At 41.8% G+C, this 23317-nt stretch overlaps 3 protein-coding genes across 8 annotated transcripts in view; 1 reads left to right on the forward strand and 2 right to left on the reverse strand.

The window, feature by feature from the left end:
- LOC147151349 (uncharacterized) overlaps positions 1 to 23317 on the reverse strand; it is a 112099-nt gene that overhangs the window by 36265 nt on the left and 52517 nt on the right. Inside the window, exon 1 of one of the 6 annotated variants that reach the window (XR_015083322.1) lies at positions 14024 to 14271. The exons of the other annotated variants lie outside the window; for them this stretch is intronic. The gene's annotated coding sequence lies outside the window, so the exon portion shown is untranslated. Of the gene's footprint in view, positions 1 to 14023; positions 14272 to 23317 lie in introns of those variants that run through there. 6 annotated transcript variants of the gene reach the window in all.
- On the reverse strand, positions 6250 to 10309 carry zic6 (zic family member 6). The gene is made up of 2 exons (XM_086017842.1): positions 8758 to 10309; positions 6250 to 6891 (listed from the first exon to the last, which is right to left on the reverse strand). Exons 1-2 carry the CDS (start codon positions 9695 to 9697, stop codon positions 6308 to 6310), a joined length of 1524 nt encoding a protein of 507 aa, XP_085873968.1. The 5' UTR covers positions 9698 to 10309; the 3' UTR covers positions 6250 to 6307.
- Positions 16501 to 20215, forward strand: zic3 (zic family member 3 heterotaxy 1 (odd-paired homolog, Drosophila)). Its single transcript, XM_086017843.1, has 3 exons — positions 16501 to 17847; positions 18213 to 18376; positions 18554 to 20215. Exons 1-3 carry the CDS (start codon positions 16851 to 16853, stop codon positions 18734 to 18736), a joined length of 1344 nt encoding a protein of 447 aa, XP_085873969.1. The 5' UTR covers positions 16501 to 16850; the 3' UTR covers positions 18737 to 20215.

Consider the following 23317-nt stretch of genomic DNA (forward strand, 5'->3'; position numbering starts at 1 on the left):
TTACGCAAGATGTCACGCGCCGTTATGATGATGCAGAAAATCCAAAGACCTGCTGTGAATAAATGGGTCCACCAGCTCCCCGCCTGATGCACAGCTGGGGCTCATACACGCCGCAGGTTGGAAGAAGCGCAAAACATCGGCGCCCTAAACGAAACGGCTTTATTTACACGAGCTTGACGTAAAGCCCAAAATGGCTGCCTGTTGCTAGGCAGAGCGCGCCCATGTAAAGATGGCGGGCCCAAAGCCAAGTGGCAAACCCGCACAGCGAGGATCACGCCTGGTGGGAAGAAGGGCGTGGCCCGCTTTGGTGACTTGGGGAAATCCACGCGTGTAACCGAAATGTTTCACACAGTCATGAAGCTTTATAAGCTCGATCATGACGATGGAATATCCTACACCGTAGCAAGGTATGTTTTGTTTGTTTTTAGCCTAAAATTACATTTCGGCACCTCTATTGTGACTTTGGATTGTGAATGTTACATATAAGATATGACGGAGCATATCTTGGATTAAACACCTCAAAGATTGCTTGCAGCATGTCTAAATATCTAAATAGATGCCAAAATCTCAAATAACAAAACTATTCCTCACTGACTATAATATGTTATGAAAAAAGAAATATTACCTATACAGTTAATAGATTTGTTATGGTTGTCGTATTGATTCATGTAGAAATGCTTTCAATATCTCAACAAAATAAGAAGGGAAATATATTGGGAACCCCTCTCAGCGAACAAACACAGTAATGAACATAGCGCTAGCCTGTTAGCATAATTACCCAAGTGTTTCTTCTTTAACTTGTGTTTGCTAAAACTGTTGTTTTTCTTTGTGTGTGCATATTGTAAAGGTTGAATGGAGGCAACTAGACTCTTGTATGTTGAATTTGTAGTTTTTTTTTTTCTTGTACTGCGAGAGGAGGGTGGGGAAATGACTTAAGCTAAGGGTATTTTTCTGCTAATATCTCTCGGTCTCCATTGAAACTGAGAACTTACACATTTGCAAAGGCAGATTTTAGTGACAAAAAAAAAAATAGTCTATTTAATCTCATACGAGACATGCAGGAGCAGCCAATGAAGAAACCAAGCAGCGTCTTCATTTGTTGGCCTTATTTAACTCGAGAAAGCCAAAACTATTTGAATATTTATCACGTCTGTCAGTTTGGAGGCAATACTAAACAACTAAGATCTTACGATACACATTGACACCTGTGTGAAATGAATTCCAAGAGACTGCCTCGTAGAACAGCTCCCAAAATGCAAAAAGTCCATCAACAATATGTGAATGTCCATGCAGATGTTGTCCCCAAAGCATCACGCTGCTCAGCATTCAGAGAAACAACCTCATCACACCTCCCTCGTCTCACATAATGAATCATAACTTTAGAGTAATCATCATTTAAACACACAAGATTATGACTCTTTACTTTGCATGGCACTTGGGAAGAAATGCCGTGGTCGAACTATAAAAAGTTTACTTTATGGTAGTCAAAACGTTTAATCGGGGATCCTGTCATAACTTGATATAAATGGAAACTTAATGCATAAACAGTTAACACTGCAGGGGAAATCGAACATACTTTTCCACTTGTCACTCAACCGAATGCTCGAATAGTTTGTCAGGCCACTGTAAGCAAATGCTTCAAAGATATGCTAAAATGGGACACTTTTGACCTAGCGTCTTTTTGATGCGGGGCCGTATAATGACACCGACGTCATCCTCGTGTCTCATGGCGTAGGAAATGCTGACATACGGCAGGTACAAAGTTTGGCTGCTGGCAGTTGACCTCATTCATCAAATGTGCAGCCTGTGCGATCACCACAAACACAGACACACACACACACACCCACACACACACACACAGACACACACACACACACACACACTTCACAATGTCATCAACTCAACAAACTGGTCACTTGGTTTTTGGTCACTTGCTATTTCTTTGAAGTTATGGGATTTCATCTAAGGTTCTCCGGTTTTTAAACTAAGGGTGAAAATATATGTACATAATGCATTGGTGTCAAAATGATCAAATTTACCAACATTATGCCTCTTTTAAAAAATGACCACAGAACTTTTCAAAAAGACATTATGTTCATTGTTCCAGAAATGGAAAGACAACTGAAAATACTCTACTGTGTATGTGGCAGCGGAACTTCCGTCTGACAAATGAAGGCTTTCCATTTGCTGCCGTGAAAGGGGGCATCGGGTTTTATGTGGCGTTTTGGGGCATTTAAAGCCAACCGTAACCTTTAAACTGTTCTCAGGTCTAATTAAGAGTAAAAAAAAAAAAAAAACATCACAATGAGTTACACAAAGAGCGAATGCTGGTTAAATATCAGAAGAAGCGCAGCACTGATCCGTCTGTCTGAATAATGAAACATGTACATAACTAGAGCAATAACAAAAGTTAATAAAAAGGGTCGTTCAGAACATGTGTGTGTATATGTATATATATATATATATATATATATATATATATATATATATAGTATATATGTAATATGTGTTTATGTATTATATATATATATATATATATATATATATATATATATATATATATATATATACACATATATATAATACATAAACGCACATTACATATATACTATATACCTATGTACGACATATACTTTGTACACATGTATACATATATTTATATATAAACACATACATACATACTCTATACACATGTATATGTAAATATACACACTGAATACAAACACACATACATACAGTATGTGTGTGTGTGTGGGGGGGTGTGTTCCCTTCACATTTGCACCACTGACATCAAAACATTCCAATATGACATTAGTGCTTTCTACATTCATATTTAAGACAATCTTTGTATTTCAATATCCTGTGTCATCTCATCATGTGTCGGATTTCTATACCGTGGGAGTGGCAAAGCATGTTATGATTTTTAAGTGAAGCAGCAGTGGAATTATTTCTTATTTTAGGTTTTAAAAAGTCATTCGAGTCAAAGTGAGGCGCTCAAAGCGTGTTTGTGTGTGGGAGAAGTTACCAAATGATCAATTGGAACCACGATCTGTCAACTAAATGAGGAAATGATTATTATTATTAGCTGTGTTTGTGTGCGTGCATTTCTGTCACAACTGAAAATCATCGATCACCAGTCGGCGCGGCCATTGTGGTGGTGATGACGTCACTGCAAATATGGCTTCTCAACTCTCCCGCACAGCTAATAAAATCGCCTCTTGACACCCACGCCCGGGGTTCGAACCATTCGTGGTAAACAAACAACGTTGACCCACGCAAGAAATTCGTCAGAAATCCAGCTTTTTTTTTGTTTTACTGAAATATGAGCAGCCCGTGGGGGGGGAATAACGAAATGAATGAAGTTGACCACAACTGTGCAGCTCATCAAAGAGAATATATAGACACTTTAATAAAATATAGAATACATAGTTAATTATACAACAGTCTTATGTACAGTCGAGTACAGTAAAAGTGAATTCTAATTAAGACGGCTTTTATGGTATAACACTCAAGTGGATGCTCACAAATGTGGAAATGTACATTTAACACATACGAGAACACGCGTGTAGAATTCACAATATAGAATACTACTGAGCCTCACACTATTACAATGCTTTAGGCCTATACGACGAATAGGAGCTGTTATAAAAAGATTTTTCAGATATAGCAATGCACATTGTGTCTGACAGCTAATTTACATTCAACGATCCCCACATTGGAAGAGTTTATATTCATAGAAATAAAGGCAGAAGTAGGTTCCATGATGATTCAAAAAAACACGACAGCACACAAATAGACGTGTGCACAATATTAATAAAAAAAATGTCATCACGCACTGTGGTAGTGGGCGTGTCAAAACAAACAAAAAAAGGGGGGGGGGGCTTATTATAACACGGTTCACAACTTATCACAGAATATGTAACACGACAAGCACAAAAAGGTACACGTAGTGCTCGAGCTGTGAAACACACACTCAGGGCACATCATTAGGTATACCTGCACAGTATTAAAAATCCCGTACAAGAAGAGCTTCAATAATACTAAATGAGAAAGAAATAATAAATAATAATGATGCTAATAATAATAATAACAAAGATGCTTGAGAAGTTCTGTTTTGCACTCCTGGTTCTATATAGCACCACTATGGTTACATCATTAGTTCTGTATAGCACCCATGATTTGAAATGATATAGCTCAATGGAGTGCTTCAGAGCTGTGATTCTCAAAGTGTGCCACAAGTTCCACTGGTGGTCTTGGTGTCTCTCTGGTGGTCAAAAATAATCGCTAAATTTAATACAAATGATATGTATGTGAATCAAATCATGCAATAAATACATTTGAATGAAGCTTGTATGCATATAACCTGTTTAAACTTTTTTCAAGTACATTTTCAAGTACATATTAGTTGTATGTAACTTTGAAGTACAATGCAATACAATACATTAAGAACTTTTTGAGTTTAAATATTTATGTACATTTTTATTGAATTTGTGTAATACATTTTATTTGAATTAATAGTATTATTTATTTTCCTGTACAGTACTAAAGTGCAATACACTTTATAGGAATAAAACCGCTGCCTTGTTTATGAGGAACATTTGGGCCTACTAGGTTACTGTATTTAAATGATGGGCATTTTGGGTGCTTGGTTGTTTTTTGGTGTCAAAAGTTTGAGAACTACATTTAGATGTTCTCATATATAAAATCCAATAACTCATCATCAACATCATAGCGAGATGCATTTTTTTAACCTTATTTGGGAGGGATCAACTACAGCTTTGTAAAACAAAACGAAAAAACACACTTTCATTGACATACAAATAAAGTGAAGTGTTTATCATTTTCTACAAATGTCTGAAACTCATTTTTGTAGTTAAGGTTTCCCTCAGAGGGATGTTATGACTAGAAAATCAGAGAAATGTATAATTGCCTTTTCCTATTACAAATACACAACGACTAGACGAATGACTAGTTTCAAACAACCACACTGTGCAATACTTTCTTTTCTAGTCCTGCCCGCTTGAATGTTTACACTGTGCAATAACTCTGCAACCTGTAATACTTTAATAATCAAATGTCTGTATCTTTGCGCAGTATATACATATTTTTCTTTTTAACAAGACTACTACTACTGCTAAACTCCAATACACTGACCTTTTCAGTTTTTAAAATGATCAACATTCATATTTTGTTATGTATAGATGCTCTCTTTTTTTAACTTACTCTTTGTATAAGTGGAGGGACACTAGCAACATTAAGAATTTCACCGCTACCGATGTGTTGCATGACAAATGAACATCTTGCATTATAAAAATCAAGGAAAAATAAGTTCATTCAACATTTTTGTTTCACATAAATGCCAAATGCTAGCACTATCACAACATGCGTAAAAGTGACGCCAATTTGCAATCTTGGGACAGATTTGAGCAACAACAACAAAAAAATATGCACAACATTTGCTTTTTATATATATATATATATATATATATATATATATATATATATATATATATATATATATATATATATATATAGACATGATAAAATTAAAGCATTAACTATGGAAATTAATTTAAATTTGATGTCGCACTAAAAAAATTAACTCAGTTAACTCAGTTTCATTTACTTCCTGAAGCAGCTGACCTCTGCTCACTATGCAGCCAAACTTAGAGGAGAGTCACTGTCCCAAAGACTGACTTTTACGTAGTTTTACGTCTTTGGTGTATCGTTCAACTGTTGTATTTTACAGGAAAAGAATCGTATTCAAGGATCAAATAAAGCTACTAGAACAGTCTTGGAGTCGAAATATACCTTTATTTTTTCTCCACATTAATTCCAAGATTTTGCTCAAGTAAATATGGGCTCCAAGCTTTGTAAAATATTGTAGTTGAAAAATGCGATTAATTGCGATCAAGCACGAAAAAGTTTGCGATTAATAGTTAAACATTTTTAATCGCTTGACAGCACTAATAAATATATATATATATATATATATATATATATATATATATATATATATATATATATATATATATATATACACATTGCTTAACAGCTTTATAAACGAATATAAATATGTGTGTATATATATATATATATATATATATACTGCTTATATATCTATATCTATATATCTATATATCTATATATCTCTCTATATATATAGATATATAGATATATATATATATGGATATAGATATAGATATATAGATATATAGATATACACATATAAGCAGTTCACTTATTAAATAGCGTTGTATTGTGCAGGTGTACCTAATGAAATGTCCACTGATCATCAGACGTATGGTTAGGAGTCTACGCCACTGTGACACGTGTACCACCCGTTGACGAAGCCTTTCTGGAAGTGTGGGGCCGACGGGAAAGTCCTGCACGAGGGGCTCTGGTGTTGGAAAGTGTGGCCTGCCTGGCTGCAGTGGTACTGGGAGGACTGGGCCCTGTGGCCGCCGACGCTGCTGGTGCTGGTGCTATAGGAGCCTCTCTGAAGTACCAGCGCGTCCAGCAGGGGCTGCGACCTGTTGTCGAACCCGAGGGGGGGACGTGACCTCGAGTCGTCCGGACTCCCGGGGGATAACGAGGTCACGTCGTGGATGGGGCTGAGCAGCGGGGACTCGGAGCCGGGATCGCCGGGAATCGAGTCAGCGGAACCGGCCGAGACAGAAGCGGTGTTGGCACCGCTTTGGGCCTCCTTACTGCAGTGCAGCTTCATGTGCTTGCGCAGGGAGCTCGGGTGCGTGTAGCACTTGTCGCAGCCCCTCACTTTGCACGTGTACGGCTTGTCGCTGGAGTGGACGTGCGAGTGCTTCTTGCGGTCACTGCTGTTGGCGAATCTCCGGTTGCAGCCGTCGAATTCGCATTTGAAAGGCTTTTCACCTGGACGTGCACATGGAGAGAAAGGAAGGGGGCGAGGTTAGGCCCACTGACATGCCAGCCTTGAAAGCATGACTGGCACTCGAGAGGTAATTATATAATGATGATTATTATGGTGTAGAAATACAGATGCGTTTTCTTCTTCGTGTTAAATAAGGCAGGAATATGTTTACCTCTCCGTCCTTATTGTGGAATCAATATCCAAGACAATCAAACGTGAGCACTGTTATCTTTGCAAAGACAGCTGTGCAGGTGTACCTAATATTTTGGCTGATTCGTGCATCTTATCCTCAAATAACCTTTCGTTTACTCGCTGTACTTACGTGTATTATTTTATTTATTTTTTTCTTACATAGTGTATATTTCACCCTTGTCACATCCAACCTATACCCCAAAAGATGCTCGCAACAAGTGATGGAGTGACTTTCACTTGTAAATGTAGGTCAAGTTGCATTAGTGCGTTTGCCTTGCAGTTGCCAGGGAGAATTTTTGCAATGTTGTTTTTTTTTTCCCTTCCTTCCTTTCTTCCGTGCTAACACTACACTGCACACATGGGCCAGATAATCATAAATACATCTTCGGTTTCATATAGAGACTTGTAAGTGAATGACTTTTATTGTAATAATAAAAAAACGAGACACTGAATGTACTTTCCGGATATAAGACTCACAGCATGGGGGCAGGTCGTTAATTCCTTCTTTCATTAGGCAAACAATTTACACTGGGAGTAATGGCATATTTGTTTTACTAACTTCCTTTCTTGCTATTATTATTATTATTATTATTATTATTATTATTATTATTATTATTATTATTATTATTATTATTATTATTATTATTATTATTATTATTCACTGCAGTATGTGATTTCACGCCCACAGTAGCTTCGTTTACATTAATTTTGTTTTTAAATAAAATATTGAAAAAATAAAAAAATGAAAATTAATAGAATTCTCTCCTTCGTTACACTGAATGCTGGTGGTAGTAGTAACAATCATTATTATTATAATTATTATTATTATTGTGTATGAATTATTAACCCACAGCAGCGTCTTCTTTGATGCCTTAAATATATACACAATTAACGTTCACTAAAAAAAATGTGTATTGACATCTGTAGGGTAAATAATAATATATTATAATCGATCATCGTGATTGATAAAATAAAATAAATAAAATATATAATAAACTATGTCAATTTACATTTATTCCTTTTCAACAGGCCTCTCTGTGCTGCCTGGTTGCCCACACTGCCATGTCTCCCCACTGATGTGCACAGGAGGGTGGGGATGGTCCCTGGGAGGCACACGCATCACGCGCGTAACGGCCACGTCACGAGCTCTCCGGTGTCCCTGGATTTATTTAATAATTTCACTTGAATGAAGTGGGAGCGGCCCCCCGCGCAGTGCAGCCTATATATACAATTGTGGCGCTCCGCTGTTCGACTCATTCCTGCATCTGCCTATAGGGTGCGAGAATATATATATATATATATATATATATATATATATATATATATATATATATATATATATATATATATATATATATATATATATATATATATATATATATATATATCGTTCATAATCATAATAATGATAATAATAATAATAACAATAATAATAATAATTAATGAAGAGTTAGATATGGCCTACAGCGTGGGGTCACTATTTGGCATGTCCACATTAATAAACATTTATGCTGCACGAGGGGCCATAAAAAGTGCATCTAAATGCTGTTGCCTCTGAGCATCTAATGACTTAATAGCTTCATAAACGAATAAATAAGCAGTTTACAACCTATGGAGAGCCATACAGCAAAGTTTGTTGTCAAAATTCCACATTAGGTAAACGTACTCGAACGAACCTGTGTGCGTCCTCTTGTGGATTTTGAGGTTTTCCGATCTGGCGAAGACCTTCTCGCAGCCGTGGAAGGGGCACGGGAAGGGCTTTTCCCCAGTGTGGACCCTGACGTGATTGACCAGCTTGTATTTGGCTTTGAAGGGCTTCCGGTCGCGGGCGCACCTCTCCCACCGGCACACGTACTCGGCCTGTTCCGCTCCACCGACGTGCTCCACGGTCACATGGCTGACCAGCTCGTACATGGTCCCGAAGGCTCTGGAGCACGGCGGCGCCGCCGCCTTGTCGGCGGGCCCGTCCGATGAGCTCCACTTGCACAGCAGCTCGCTCTTGACTTTGGCGCACCTGAGGAGCGCGTCGCCTCCTCCTCCGGCTCCGCCGCGGTGCGCGAAGGGCTTGTAGAGCCCCAGGAGCTGCGTGACGAGCTGCTGGCCGCCTCCCTTGGGACTCACGGTGCCCCCGTACGAGTGGCTCCGGGTGAGGAGGTCCCCAGGTAGACCCAGCATCATCTGGCCGGGCTCGCCGCCGGAGGCCTGCTCCTGGTAGCTGCATGCGAAGAAGGCGCCGGTTCTGGCGTCCCGGCAGCCGGCAAAGTCGCGGTAGCGCGCCATGCCACCATGCTGGTTCCCCCGTGACGATGCCAGCTGGTCGGTGCCCGGTGGCATGCCGCCTCCGATGAGAAAGCCCCTGGGGCCGGTGTGCTCTAAGTAGCCCGGGTCGGCAAAGTGAGGGAGCGAGTGGTCAACGTATGCACTGGACCTCGTCTCGGGGTAGTCTCGCAAAGAGTGCGAGGGGCAGAGTTTTAAGGAAGTGCCAGTGGGGAGTCCCGTGTGCTCCCCTGCCAAAGGTGGCAGCGCCACGCTGGGTTCGCCGCTCCTCTCCCCCGGGTTGAGAGGGCAGCCACTGAACCTCGCCAGGCTTGTCATGTTTGGGTGCAAAGTTTGCATGCGGCGAATTTGGGGAGATGACTTTTTTTCTTGAAAAAAAATCAAATCAAACAAGCAAACACACAACGCGGGACAGGACGTTTCAAAATGTCTGCTTCCAGATAGCCATTTATCATCTGGATGTGGAACGGTTGGCGGTGAATTTCGCTGCGGAAAGACGCACCAGAGTGCTCAAAGTTGCCGCGAGTCCCATCCCGCCTCACTTTTCTTTTGCCCTCTTGATTTGTGCCAATAACCGTGGTAGTAAAAGTGCCCCCGCAAACAGGCCACCGCGCAAAATATAAAAGCACAGCAGGCACAGCGGCTTTTTTAAATGGGGGCTTTGGGATTGGCTGGAATGCGTCGTGATTGACAGCCACTGGGGTCTGTTTTAAAAGAGGGGTGGGGGGGGGGCGAGCTACACAACGCGGGCGCTCGCTGCACGACACCCTTTTCAAATCGAGCAGAGAAAATGCTTTGAAAAGTGCCAGCAATACCCCCAAATATTGCTTGGGGCGCTTTTCTTGGCCCACCAAGACAAACCGGCAGTGCACAAGAAGAAAAACGTTCATCACCTGCAAAGTCCGCTGATTGAATACGACTGCAGCAAAACACAAGACAATTGCAGTCCTACGTCTGAGTTGGTTTTTAATTCCTCTGGAAATATTACCCCCCCGCCGCCGTCCGCCCCCCCCCCCCCCCCAAAAAAAAGAAAGAAAAAGAAAAAGGCACCGTGAGTCCAGGGCGATTACTGTCAAATTCTGATTTTAACTTGTGTAAATATCAGTGAGCGAGGTGTTTTCTGCACTCGTGTTTGTTTTTACGGACCCGCAACAAGTATGTCAAATATGGAAAATATTTCTCTGTAATGCAACACGTTTGAGTCCTGTGCTGCACGATCATTAAACTCATTAATAACCATGAAAGGTGCGACTTGCTTCTTGCAGCTCGGTTATGTAAAAATGCAAATGACCGAACGTGACAGACTCAATTTCAAACTATTTCAGTAGCACAAACACTGCATTTACACACACACACACACAGATTCTTTTTTTTAAACTATTTGTTCTGTAACAAATACGCAATAAAATGCGAATTCCTCCATCCTGTAGCAGGCAGAGGTGACATTTTCACGGTAAATGATAAACGTAAGCCTTTTATGATGACGTCACCTGCAGCGGTTCCTCGACAGTGAAAAAGCAAAAGTCACAAGCGGGCCACAAAATGTAACAGAAGTTATAGGGCTGAACAGTCGGTGTAGGTCAACCTTTGACCCCGTGTATTTCCGAAAATGAGTCGTGGTTGAGGGTCATTAAAGGACAATAAAACCAAATGTTTCAATCGGCCATTCTTTGGGTTTAAAAAGAACGTAAATAACAATGTTCACCTAATTTGGTTATGAATTGAGAAAAAAAATACATTGACATTTATATTGACTTATTATTCATATTAACGCTTGATTTATTATTATTATTATTAATTATATATATATATATATATATATATATATATATATATATATATATATATATATATATATATATATATATATATATATATAGTGAATACTTCATTAATGTATTTCCCAATACAGCCAGAAAGGTGTGTATTTAAGCATTTAAATTACAGCTGCATTTATTTTTAAGCATTGCATAAAGCAATGTTTTTTTGTATTTTCAGATTCCTAGAAAAAAGGCATGCGAGTTTGTTCATCGTGAGCAAAAGTCAGGCTCTCCATGGTGATTTGTGTCGGTTGTGTGACAGGCCACATCAAGTCTATTGTGATTTGTACACTGTAAAAATATTTCTCACCTACTAAATGATTAATTGTGTCACATCGAAAGGGAGCAAACATTTGTGGTGGAGCAGTAACTATACAACAAACGGATGACAAACAGCCCACAATGTTTTCACACCATTTCTTTTTCACAAAATAAAGACGGTCTAATTCAGGGGGTGGTCTTTTTTTTTTAGAGAGTCCTCTGAGGGCCATATAAAATTTACAGGGAAAAAAGATCATCAACAATAAAACAAGCTCACAAAATATTGAATTTTATGAGCAGTTGTGCAGATCTATATGTTACCAGGCTTTTAATGACACTTCCCCAGCTTTTATTTGCGTTTAGAACTGCATGACCGGCCAGGTCAAATGCTCTCATGGGCCTTTTTTGGCCCACGGGTTGTAGGTTCACCACCTCTGCTCTAATCGACCGAAGTATAACATGCGTTGATTTTCTATGCTATAAATCATTTTAGACAATTTGGCCTTGACTTACGTGTGTTTGTGTCTGACAGGTTCTTATTGTGTGTTCATGCATAGTATTCCTCTATGTGTGTGTGGGTGTGTGTGTGTGTGGGTGTGTGTGCGCGTTTAGCTGTGTCCACTTGCAGACAGATGCTTCTATAAATCAAGTGAGAAGCTAGCTGGCTAATTCCAGTCCGTCAGTGATTCTCAAATTTATAAGTAATATCTGAAAAAATACTGACTGCAGTACACAAAAAAATACACTATTGTTGTTCAAATATACTGTAGTAGAGTAGTAGGCCCAAGTGTTCTTCCAAAATGATACAGACATTTTTGTTCCGAAAAGTATACTCAATACCTCTGTTACCATATGCATAGTTTGTACTTTAAACCTGCACTTGAATGTCGGTAGCATATTAGCACAATTGCCGATGTCATTTTAAGCATACTGCCACAATCTCAATTAAAATAATACCAAAAGACCTTGCTAGAAATTGTGTTTTTTCCTTGTCTGTGTAGATTCTCAGTCATCCACCTCATCCGCAAAGATTGAATCAAGGCAATCGCAATATACGATTATTATAATAATCAATTGATCCGTAGATTATTATTTTTGATGAATTAGATGAAACATTTTAGATTCCCTTCCCTTTACTCAGAAAAAGGATTTTTTCTTTCTTCATAATGACAGTGCAGAAAATGCAATAACAAAGTGACGCTTCAGTGACTAGTTTGGCTTGTAAGATCCGTCAACATTGTTGATTAATCTTTTCCAAAGTAAAAGCAAATGACACAAATATTGCTTTTATGGACGACTACAGAAATCTGAGAATATTCACAATTCAAAGAATTTGGACGAATTTCAGTCAAACAAGTTCTCTACGTGATGAAAACTTATTGACTGATTAAATGCTACACCTTGAAATAAATGTTTAAAACCAAACACCTTGTAACGCTCAAACGCCAAACGTTTTGAACTTTCAAGTTCAATACAACCGAACTGCACTTGGCGCAGTGGAAGCCCGCATGCCACACTTTGAGAATCCCTGCACTTCACTGAATGTAAACACAGTAAAACAGTCAGTCAAGAAGACCACATAGTGTGCATGACGACAGCTGCGCGCACATGATAGCACGACTCCTGGACAAGTGTGCTAGCATGTTCGCACACTATGCAGTGCACACGAATCCACTGAGAACAAGCAGTGACAAAACACATCATGATGCATGCATGGTGTGTACTCCAACAGAAAAAGTCCTCATGACAAGCCAGTCCAAGCAAGCACACTGTCTACATACAGCAAACCTGACTCATCAGCTTGTTCTTTTAAAAAATGAGATAAAGACGTAAACAGGCTAAACGTATCCCAAATGGCAACCCATGGTGTCAAAAATTGTGAATTTGGCCAAAGCACAACAAGCCTCCGGGGGGGGGGGGGGGGGGGAATATGACAGGAGGCAAATGTTGCATGCTAATTACTGTATGGGAAAATTCAAGTGAGCCAACATGGCATCATAATTTTGTGGGGATATTGTCGGAAATCCAGCGTGCTTTGAAGGAAAACGCGAGCAAGGCGACAATGCTGGGAGTGCGATTAGGCAGCACAACAACAAAAACATGCATGCATTCAACTCCACAATGCAACTAACGGAACATTGCGTTCATTCAGCACGACTGCATTTGCAGGTCTGCATTGAGATAAATATGAAAAGCATAATGCACATGAACTCACTGGACTCTTCATTATGGGAACCCAATGAGAGCCGATACAATACGAAAAGACCATTTTGATTAGCACTGTCAGATATTGGCGAATATTACCAATGTGTTTGCTATGCAATACCACAATTATAGAGTACAATTAATTCAAGTCTATATCAAAGCTATTCTGTTTTCCTATAAATTAAATGTACGCCTTCTTTTGTGCATCTTCATGAATCAGCCAAGCACAGTTTGTGCACTACGACAAAACATAAAAGGCACAAACTTTGCTACATAAATCATTTTTTGTCAAGCAAAAAAAAAAAAAATCCAAAGCATCTATTTCCTCTACTGAATGCACTAAAGTCTACTGTAAACACAATATAAAACGTGTCTTTACCATTGAATTGCAGCAGCATGCATGCATGCATGGATGGATGGGCCTGCCTGCCCTCTCACGTGAGGTGTGCACTAGATTATTGCACCACTGCAATATTGTCATAGTTTAGCATGGCGCGCATGCTCAGTGGCAAGCAGATTATGTTATAACCAATGAGGCACCCCCACAAACGCGGCCCGGCGATGAGGTAATCCCGAGACAAGATAACAAAATAATCAAATTACACACAGCACACCCATGGTAATAATGTTATATAATATTACACACGATATAATTAGCACACTTGGTGCAAAATGAATTATGGGGAAGTCTTTTAATCTGGGGAAAGGAATTAAAATATTATATTGTTAAAAAATGGACAGAAAATCGATTAATTGAAAAGGAGAGGCAACATGGCGGAGCATCTTACATTTTATATATATATATATATATATATATATATATATATATATATATATATATATATATATATATATATATATATATATATATATGTTTATTTCCAATGTTCTGAAAAATCTCTAAAGAAAAGAAGTGATCACATTTTAATTTTCATTATCAGAAATAAACAAATCTGTCCAATTTAACGAGCATACACATGAGTTGTGCTCGTCAGGCACCGCTTGCTTTCCGTTTTTCACTCCTTCCTAAAGCCATATTTTTTTTTCCTCCGAATATTTCTTCTCCCTGGGAGCGAGAGCGAGCGTGGCCTCGTGAACGCGCTCAGCCAACAAGGCAATAAAATATGGAGAGTCGAGGAGAACTTAAACAGCTTGCCCGTCATTCGTAGAGGGTTCAAAAAAGGTCGCCGTAAATCTCGCGCTGCTAACTCAACGACTGTGCGCGTGCATGACGTGCACGCGCGTGAAAGTGGATAGGGAAGCAAACGTGTGTGTGTGTGTGTGTGTGGGTGTTTGTGTGTGTGTGTGTGGGGGGGGGGTGTATACGTGTGTCTCACATTCTTTTTGCTCCAACTTTTGCAGCTAAAATGCCACAAAGTGCCAACTTCTATCATAACAAGCCCAAACTATGTTCACACACACGCGAACAAAAAATCACGCATGCAGCCCCACCCCTCGAGGCTAAACAACTATACTGTACTGTACATCAATCACGCATGCTGCCTTCGCTGTCATGCAGAAAAGTCAGACAACTCACCTCTCCAGTGTGATATGAGTGGGAGGGTGCGGGAAAAAGTTGAGGAGAGTGGATGGATGGATGATGATGGGATGAGGACACGACGAGAAATGAAGGGACGGATTTTGGAATACTTTTTGGGGGGAGGGTTGTACAGAGAGAGCCTCCTTAAAAAATAAAGAATGTGAGGAGCTCATTCCTGGGACAGATTGAGGGTGTATGTGTGTATGGAGAATGGGGGGGGGGGGGGTTGAGGTAGGGGCGGGGGGTCATGTGAAAGGCTCGCCGGTTAAAAAGCGCCGCTTGATACACTCAACGCGTCTCTGAACTTGATCAGATTGTATGTGTCCTGCAGAGAGTCAGCAGTATCCCTCTGAAACACGCTCAATGCTGCACACCCTCCCTGCTTTTTTTTGTATTAAACCACCAAAAATCGCTGTATATTACAATTACTGCCATTTTTCTGCCTGTCTTTTATCCCCCCCCGACACACACACTCCCTCAGCCCCCCCTACCCCCCGTTTTTACACCCTATTGAGATTTGCTGGAAAAAAAGCCCCCCCCCCGCCGCCCCCCGAACAACCCCCACTCCCAAAACCTCTTTTAAGATGCTTTAGGAAAGCTACAATCTGGATTCATGCCAGGAATATCAAGTTTTTAGATAGATAGATAGATAGATAGATAGATAGATAGATAGATAGATAGATAGATAGATAGATAGATAGATAGATAGATAGATAGATAGATAGATAGATAGATAGATAGATGTCAATTCGTTCAATTGTGTGAGAAAAACATCGTTCACTCTGTCCGTGAAGGAAACACCTGAGGGTTTTTAAATAAGATAATTTTAGAAATATGGATACAGAGTCGCTCAGTTGTGAGGAAAACTATCTAAATAAAGGCAACGATAGATATAGGTCGGTATATATAGATAGAGTAAAAGTTGTTTGAGAAAATCATATCATTTCATACTGTCCCTGAAGGCAACACCTGACTCGATTAGCTAGTGTAAAACAAGAGGTAGCTAGCAATTCATTCTTCATCATTTCCATTCACGCGCTTTGCCTCGCGTGCTCTCCATACTATTACGCAATAGCGTTAGCGTCCACAAGTCGAAGTAATTTGGGAGACGGTGGCGTCCAAGTTGGGTTCCCCCCACTGGCGCTCGAAGCTGCAAAGGCTCGTATTTACCTGCAAAATAACGCCGACGAGAGCCAATCAAAAGGAGGCGGCCGAGACGAGCTGCCATCTTCAATCGGTAACGCTGCCAATCAAGGGAAATCCGGCCAATTAGCGGCCTGGCTGCGGGTCACGTGTGAGGCGGGGAGTCGGCCCGCGATTGGTTGTCGTAGCACTGCCTCCCGAGTTCATTTATGTTCTGGGAGTGAGTGATTGACTTTATCAGTCCAAGGACATCATCCGCCTGGAAAGGGGGGGAAGTTTGATCCTCGTTCTCACGGAGCGCGCTCGACGGGAGTTTTGCACATTCCTCCCAACTCTTGAGAAGGATTCTTCCCCGTTTTCGGGGTGCTCATTTTTGGGGGGGTTCGTTTTTTTTTTTTTTTTTTTAACGGTGCGGCAAATCTCGGCGCGGTGCTTGCAGCTTGCGCGCTCCGCTAAACTGGATTTTAAATTTCTTTCGTCCTAAGTTTTTTTTTTTTTTTTTTTTTGCCCCCCTCCCACGCTCATGACTATGCTTCTCGATAGCGGTCCGCAGTTCGCGTCGCTAGGAGTGGGTGGCTTTGGGGCACCAAGGCACCATGATATCGGCAACAGGGACGCGAGCCTGGGACTCAACCCGTTCAGCGAGTCCTCCCACTCGGCAGCGTTCAAAATCAGCCCCGTGGGCCACGACATCGCCTCCGGACAGACGTCAGCCTTCACCCCGCAAGCCGGCGGCTATGCGGCGGCACTGGGACACGCGCACGGCGGCCAGGTGGGCTCGTACGGCGGGGGGGCGTTCAACTCCACGCGGGACTTTCTCTTTCGGAACCGCAGCGTGGGGGAGTCGGCCGCGCCGAGCGCGCAGCACGGGCTGTTCGCAGCCTCGGCCGGGAGCCTCCACGGACCGCCGGGGATAGCGGACAACCCGGGACATCTGCTCTTCCCCGGACTCCACGAGCAGGGGGTGAGCCACTCGTCGCCGAGCGGACACGTTGTCAACAGTCAGATGCATCTGGGCCTGCGCGGGGACATCTTCGGGCGAGCTGACCCGTACCGGCCGGTGGCCAGTCCGCGCGCGGACCCGTACGGCGCGGCGGCGCAGCTGCACAACTACAACCACCCCATCAACATGAACATGGGCATGAACGTGCCCAGCCACCACGGCCCGGGGGCCTTCTTCCGCTACATGCGGCAGCCCATCAAGCAAGAACTATCGTGCAAGTGGATAGACGAGCACCAGATGAACAGACCCAAAAAGACGTGCGACAGGACGTTCAGCACCATGCACGAAATGGTCACGCACGTTTCCATGGAGCACGTCGGCGGGCCCGAGCAGAGCAACCACATCTGCTTCTGGGAGGACTGCCCTCGGGAGGGAAAGTCCTTTAAGGCCAAGTACAAACTCGTCAACCACATCCGAGTGCACACGGGCGAGAAGCCCTTCCCGTGCCCCTTCCCGGGCTGTGGGAAAATATTCGCCCGCTCGGAGAACTTGAAAATCCACAAAAGAACGCACACGGGTAAGACCAAATATCCGAGCGCAAAGTGTGTGTTCGTGCTAAGTTGTGCGCTGCTTCATCCAGAGCGTGTGTTACGTGCGCGTGTGTGTGCGGTCCACTCGTGTGCGTGCACATGGAGTGGAGTTGTAAACTGTTGCTTCAGTGTTGACTAAAGTGAGAGTAGACGCGATGAATAAATAAAAGCTGACAGCAGCAGCGTTTAGCCCAGTTGTGCAGCCAAAAAAAAAATGAAATGTAGGTTACGCTGTTATATAATAACGCTGCACACACAGTCTCCCGTGCGCGTGTGTGTGTGTGTGCCTGTGTGTGTGCGCGTGCCCGTCTACTGTACATGACATGCGTACCCCTGTCCCCCTGGCCGTCAGGTGAGAAGCCGTTCAAGTGCGAATTCGACGGCTGTGACCGCCGCTTCGCCAACAGCAGCGACCGGAAGAAGCACATGCACGTGCACACTTCGGATAAGCCGTACATCTGCAAAGTGTGCGACAAGTCCTACACGCACCCCAGCTCTCTCAGGAAACACATGAAGGTAATTAACGTCTTCATTAGACACATTAGCGCGCGCAGACGCAGCACGCATGCAAGGAACGCTTCTGAAATCGCCCCCCCCACCACCCCTTTTTTTGTGTGTTTGGATCACCTTCAGTTTACTATACTTGCAGTTGAGTTCAAAAGGTTGATTTGATTTCTTCCCTCTCCACTGAAGGTTCACGAGTCCCAAGGGTCCGAGTCGTCCCCGGCAGCAAGTTCCGGATACGAGTCGTCCACACCGCCGGTTCTGGGCTCGGCCTCCAGCGAAGACCCGACAAAAACGCCCCCGTCAGCGGTGCAAAACACAAGCGGACACAGCGAGGGGCTGGCGCCGAACTTTAACGAATGGTACGTTTGAGGGGAGAGCAAGCAAGCGGCCGAACTTCGACGTGCGCGGATATGGATTTTAAAACAACGACTAAGACTTTTCCTGACTCAAACACACATTTAAACACACACACACACACACACACGCACGCATGCACGCAAACATACACGAAGAAAACGGGACAAGCAGAAGCAAGCAAGCAAGCGGGCCACGTCCGAGCTCAGGATTACTCAAATTGGACTTTTTATTCCGCAGTTTGGAGGGATTTAAAATGAAAATAAATGGATAAAGACAATACTTTCTCAGATTACGTCATTGTGTTGTTCCCCCCTTCCCCCCTTTGAGTTAAAAAAAAAACGTTTCAGGAAAAAATGATTTATTTTTCATTTTATGTATTTTCTCAAAATTTTATTTAAAAATAAAAAGAATAAAAAAGGAGGATTATTTCACTCTGTTTTATATTATAAAAAGGGTGGCAGGCAGCAACTGTTGTGTCGCCCCTTCAATTGATTGTTGGAACTTCAGTCTTAAGAAAACGTGCCAAAGTCTTTTTTTGTCATGAACTTGAACACAGTTTAAAGGATTAGAAAAGAAAAAAAAAACATAAATAAATATTATACTCGTGAATGTATTTCCTTGTTTGATGGGGTCGAATCTGTTGTCATCGTCCGTTTTTCGGGTGGAGAAAAAAAATGTGGTATTAGGTTACGATTGTTGCCGTTGAATATAATAACGTTGCCTTTTGTTAATATGCCGTTGTAAATACATATCCATGATGCCATATTTATCAATTTGTAATTTAATTATGGGTATAAGTTCCGGGGAAAAAAAAATAATATTTATGGAAATGTTTTTTTTTCTAACAACTGTACAGTTTGGGCTCAGCTTCACTACTACAACAACGAAAAGCTCCAACATGGCGATTGTATCCTTTTGTCTTTTCCTTTCTTTTCTTTTGATTTTTTTTAAACCAGTAGGCCTACACGTGTCTTATTTGCATCGAATAATAAATAGTCTATATGGATGGATATTATGGATTTGTCTATATATGATGCAAAATATTTCCCATCACTTCTATATTTACTTTATGAGACCATTGACATGTACATGTGTGACCTTGGAGGAGGGAGTTAAGATGAGAAGCTATAAAACGCTTGTGTGGATATCTTTATTTGGGGGAGTGGGGGTGGGGTTACAAAATGTGAACTTTGCTTTTGTATATTTTACTTTTATAGAATCAGACATAGATGTCAAATCTGTAGCATTAAAAGAAAAAAAACAGCCAATTGCACTCTTTGTATTACAGACGAGTGTGTGCCGATTTCCAAATCAAGGTGACAGAATTTCAAAATTGGGAGTCGAGACCCAAATAAACGCGCCAATCATGGTTTATACCCCCCGCACCCCCTTCAAGAATAGTTCCAGCAGTGTCTTTGTGCAAGTATGTTTTTAAATGTGTGCACCGGCAACAATGGAACTGTCACAAGAAAAAATAAAACAAAAAAAGTTTTTTGTCTGTCAGCCTGCATTGTTTTAAACGTAATTCTTCTATGGAAATTAAGCGTGTTCTCTGTTGTGGTGTTTGCATATAGAGCAGTTTGATGATACCTGTTTTTTTAAATGTGTGTGAGTAACTTGTCAAGATGGCATTTTTTTTTTGTGTTGGAAAAAAATCTAGTGAAAGGAATTTTGGATCTATGTGGGACTTTTTTTTTTTTTTTGGAAGGGTTTCAAAAAGAGTTACAGCATTGCATTGTAACCTATTCTCAAGAATTAAATATTATGCAGACACAAAGTATATTGTGAGAACAATTTCAGACCACCAGCACTAACTTTGAAAATAAAATGTACAAAAAAAAAAAACGGTACCTCGTGACAGTGATATATGAAATACGTTTATTTAATTAAATAATTTAAGGAGTATATGTTTTATATGCTATTTTCTATACCTTAATTTAAAACAACTAACTACTTTTTCTTATGCCCGCCCCTCATCCACATAGCAAAAATGTGCAAATAACGTCTGTATAAAACACAAAACACAGCGAGAATGTGATGTTGTAACACTTTCTGGGAGATATGGGTCATAGAAAAAAAATGTTTTAGTCATGAAATGTGTCACTGTGCCACACTGAGGCGAAGCAAATGTTACAAGAGCAGGCCCACGTGAATGCCTTATAGCCTGTATCAGCTAATACAGACAGCCAGGCAAAATTTGCTCCCTTGTTTTTAAAGGCTATTGTGTATTGCTTTAAGTCAACTAATGTGATTTTTTTTTTTTTTTTTTGGTGGGGGGAGGGGGGACTGGAATTAAAAGCAAAACCTTCTGCAAACGAGCCTTCCAGACGATTATTTTCCTGTTCGTATTATTAGCAGCATGTTTGTGTGCTTGCTGGAGTCAGACTGCAAGGAGTCACTTGAACTTGACACCAAGGGAGTCGCCATCTTAGTGTCTTGGCTTGTGTGCATGCACTCATCGTGACGTGACAGACGCTTCATTTCACCTGAAAGTTGTGCACGCATGGAAAGTTTTTTGTTTGTTTGGTTTTTTTTTGGGGTGGGGGGGTGCTTTCACTATTAAAGGGGGGGGGTCGTGGTTGTAACGTGCAGACTGCGTGGAGGGCGGGCAAGTGAGGACACCGTGTGACCGTCAAATGATTACCAAAAAGCCCCCCCCCCCCCCCCCCCCCCCCACACACACACACACACACACACACACACAAATGCTTTTCCTCATGTCCTCGCTGCAAAACTAAAAAAAATAAACGAACACACGATGATAGGACTTTAGGAATAGGAATTCAACGGAGCTTTTTTTTGTCTTAAAAAAAAACAAAAACGAACACCATGCAGCATCCACCTCGGCCATATTTGGAGACTGATTCACATTTTTCTCCCCACGTTTGCGCAAGCGCGATTATTCCTTTGATTTCTTTTCTTTGAGCCCCCCTTAACCACCACCCCCTCCCTCTTCGCTCAGCTCGTCTTGTCGCACATTTCAAGTTCCTCCTCTCAGATGCAGTGACGTCAAATAAGAGAGACCCGACTTGCTGGGGAGAGTGGGAGAGCGAGTGGGGGAGTGAGGGGGAGAGAGAGGGAGAGAGAGAGAGAGAGAGACAGAGAGAGAGACAGAGAGAGAGACAGAGAGGGGGGGGGTGAAAGAGAGAGAGCGACAATAGATGGATGCGTTTTTACGCACGCGTCAATGTTGCGTTTGTTTACGCTTTTTACACGCTGCTTGTCATTCGGCGGGATTGGTGACTGCACTCTGACCTGCATTATCATCGAGACAAATCCGGGCGTAAAGATGCCATTAACACGTGTTAATTTGAGAGTAATTGTGCTGAGGAAACAAACACTTGAGCGTGCATCCGTCAACACGCATACAGTAGTAGACAATGGTTTGCACGAGAAAGTGGAGCAGGAGACGCAATCCAAGAAAGCCGAGAGTGAGAGAGTGAAAACAAAGACACACACACACACACACACACACACACACACACGAAAGGCTTGATCTTATGGTTGACTCTCAATAATGGATTAGAGAGAATAGTGAGTAAAGACTAACCCAACAATGCAGCATGCATGTGCTGTCTGTCTGTCTGTACTGTTTGTAGTGTTTACATTATCTTGCAAGGTTTTTTTGGGGGGGGGGGGGGGCAACGGCGGGTACCCGGATGATGGCAGCTTGCTGTTGGCACATCCATCCGGGGGAGAAAGAGGTGAGTGAGTGAGTGAGTGAGTGAGTGAGTGAGTGAGTGAGTGAGTGAGTGAGTGAGTGAGTGAGTGAGTGAGCGCGGCTGAAGTTTGATATCGGATTGATTGGTCAACAAGCCGAGCCCACCACCACCCCAACCCCGACCCACAACACACTACTACGCCTCCGCCTTCTCCTCTCTAGACTGACCCCTCCCCTCCCACCTTCCTCCCAGTGAAGAGTATTTGCTGGCTAAGCGGAAGAGGAGCGCGCTCTAAGAGGATCACCCGACACAAGCAGGTCCCCAACGCCCTTTGTCACGCAAGTGAGGCTGCAAGCAGACACACACACATGCCGCTCTATGGAGCGGGGCAATCAATTAATGCAACCACAACATACATTATAGCGACTAATACACTCCATATGTGCACCTTAGTTATTTAAAGTGAATGCGAAGGAAGGTTTGTTGTGATTCTTTTGCGAGGCTTGTATAAAAGTTGAAAGATGCATTAAAACACTCAAGGGTACTGAAACAGCTGATCCCTGAGCTTGTGACATGTGGTCAAACAATACCGAGAGAGTCGAAGAGTCACCACGAGGAACAATATGTGTGTGTGTGTCTTTGTGTATGTATACAGAAATATATATATATTTTTAATTAGTTATACGTTTTTAATTTCCATCACATTTTATTTGATTCACACAAAATATCCAAATTCTCTAACAGTCCAGATCTTACTAAAATTGTATTTTGTCTAAATTTGGCTCACGAAAAGAACTGTCAAAATGTTATCCACAATACTTGAGCTCCTAGACGGACCCGTAATGTGACCCTTAAACCAGCCAACAAGCCAACCCTTTAGACTGCATCGTATCATGCAACAAGTGTAGCAAATAGCAAATAATGGCATTAA

The sequence above is a fragment of the Filicampus tigris genome, chromosome 2, assembly GCF_054856515.1.
Source record: "Filicampus tigris isolate MCC_2025a chromosome 2, RoL_Ftig_1.0, whole genome shotgun sequence".
Classification (NCBI taxonomy): Eukaryota; Metazoa; Chordata; class Actinopteri; order Syngnathiformes; family Syngnathidae; genus Filicampus; species Filicampus tigris.

What these genes read in the sequence shown, in the direction of transcription:
- zic6 (XM_086017842.1), bottom strand. Translation starts at nt 9,697, where the DNA reads ATGCAAACTTTGCACCCAAACATGACAAGCCTGGCGAGGTTCAGTGGC. An exon ending in CCACAAGAGGACGCACACAG is followed by an intron (nt 6,892 to 8,757) that starts GTTCGTTCGAGT and finishes GTGCACGTCCAG; the next exon opens with GTGAAAAGCCTTTCAAATGC.
- zic3 (XM_086017843.1), top strand. Translation starts at nt 16,851, where the DNA reads ATGACTATGCTTCTCGATAGCGGTCCGCAGTTCGCGTCGCTAGGAGTG. An exon ending in CCACAAAAGAACGCACACGG is followed by an intron (nt 17,848 to 18,212) that starts GTAAGACCAAAT and finishes CCTGGCCGTCAG; the next exon opens with GTGAGAAGCCGTTCAAGTGC. An exon ending in CTCTCAGGAAACACATGAAG is followed by an intron (nt 18,377 to 18,553) that starts GTAATTAACGTC and finishes TCTCCACTGAAG; the next exon opens with GTTCACGAGTCCCAAGGGTC.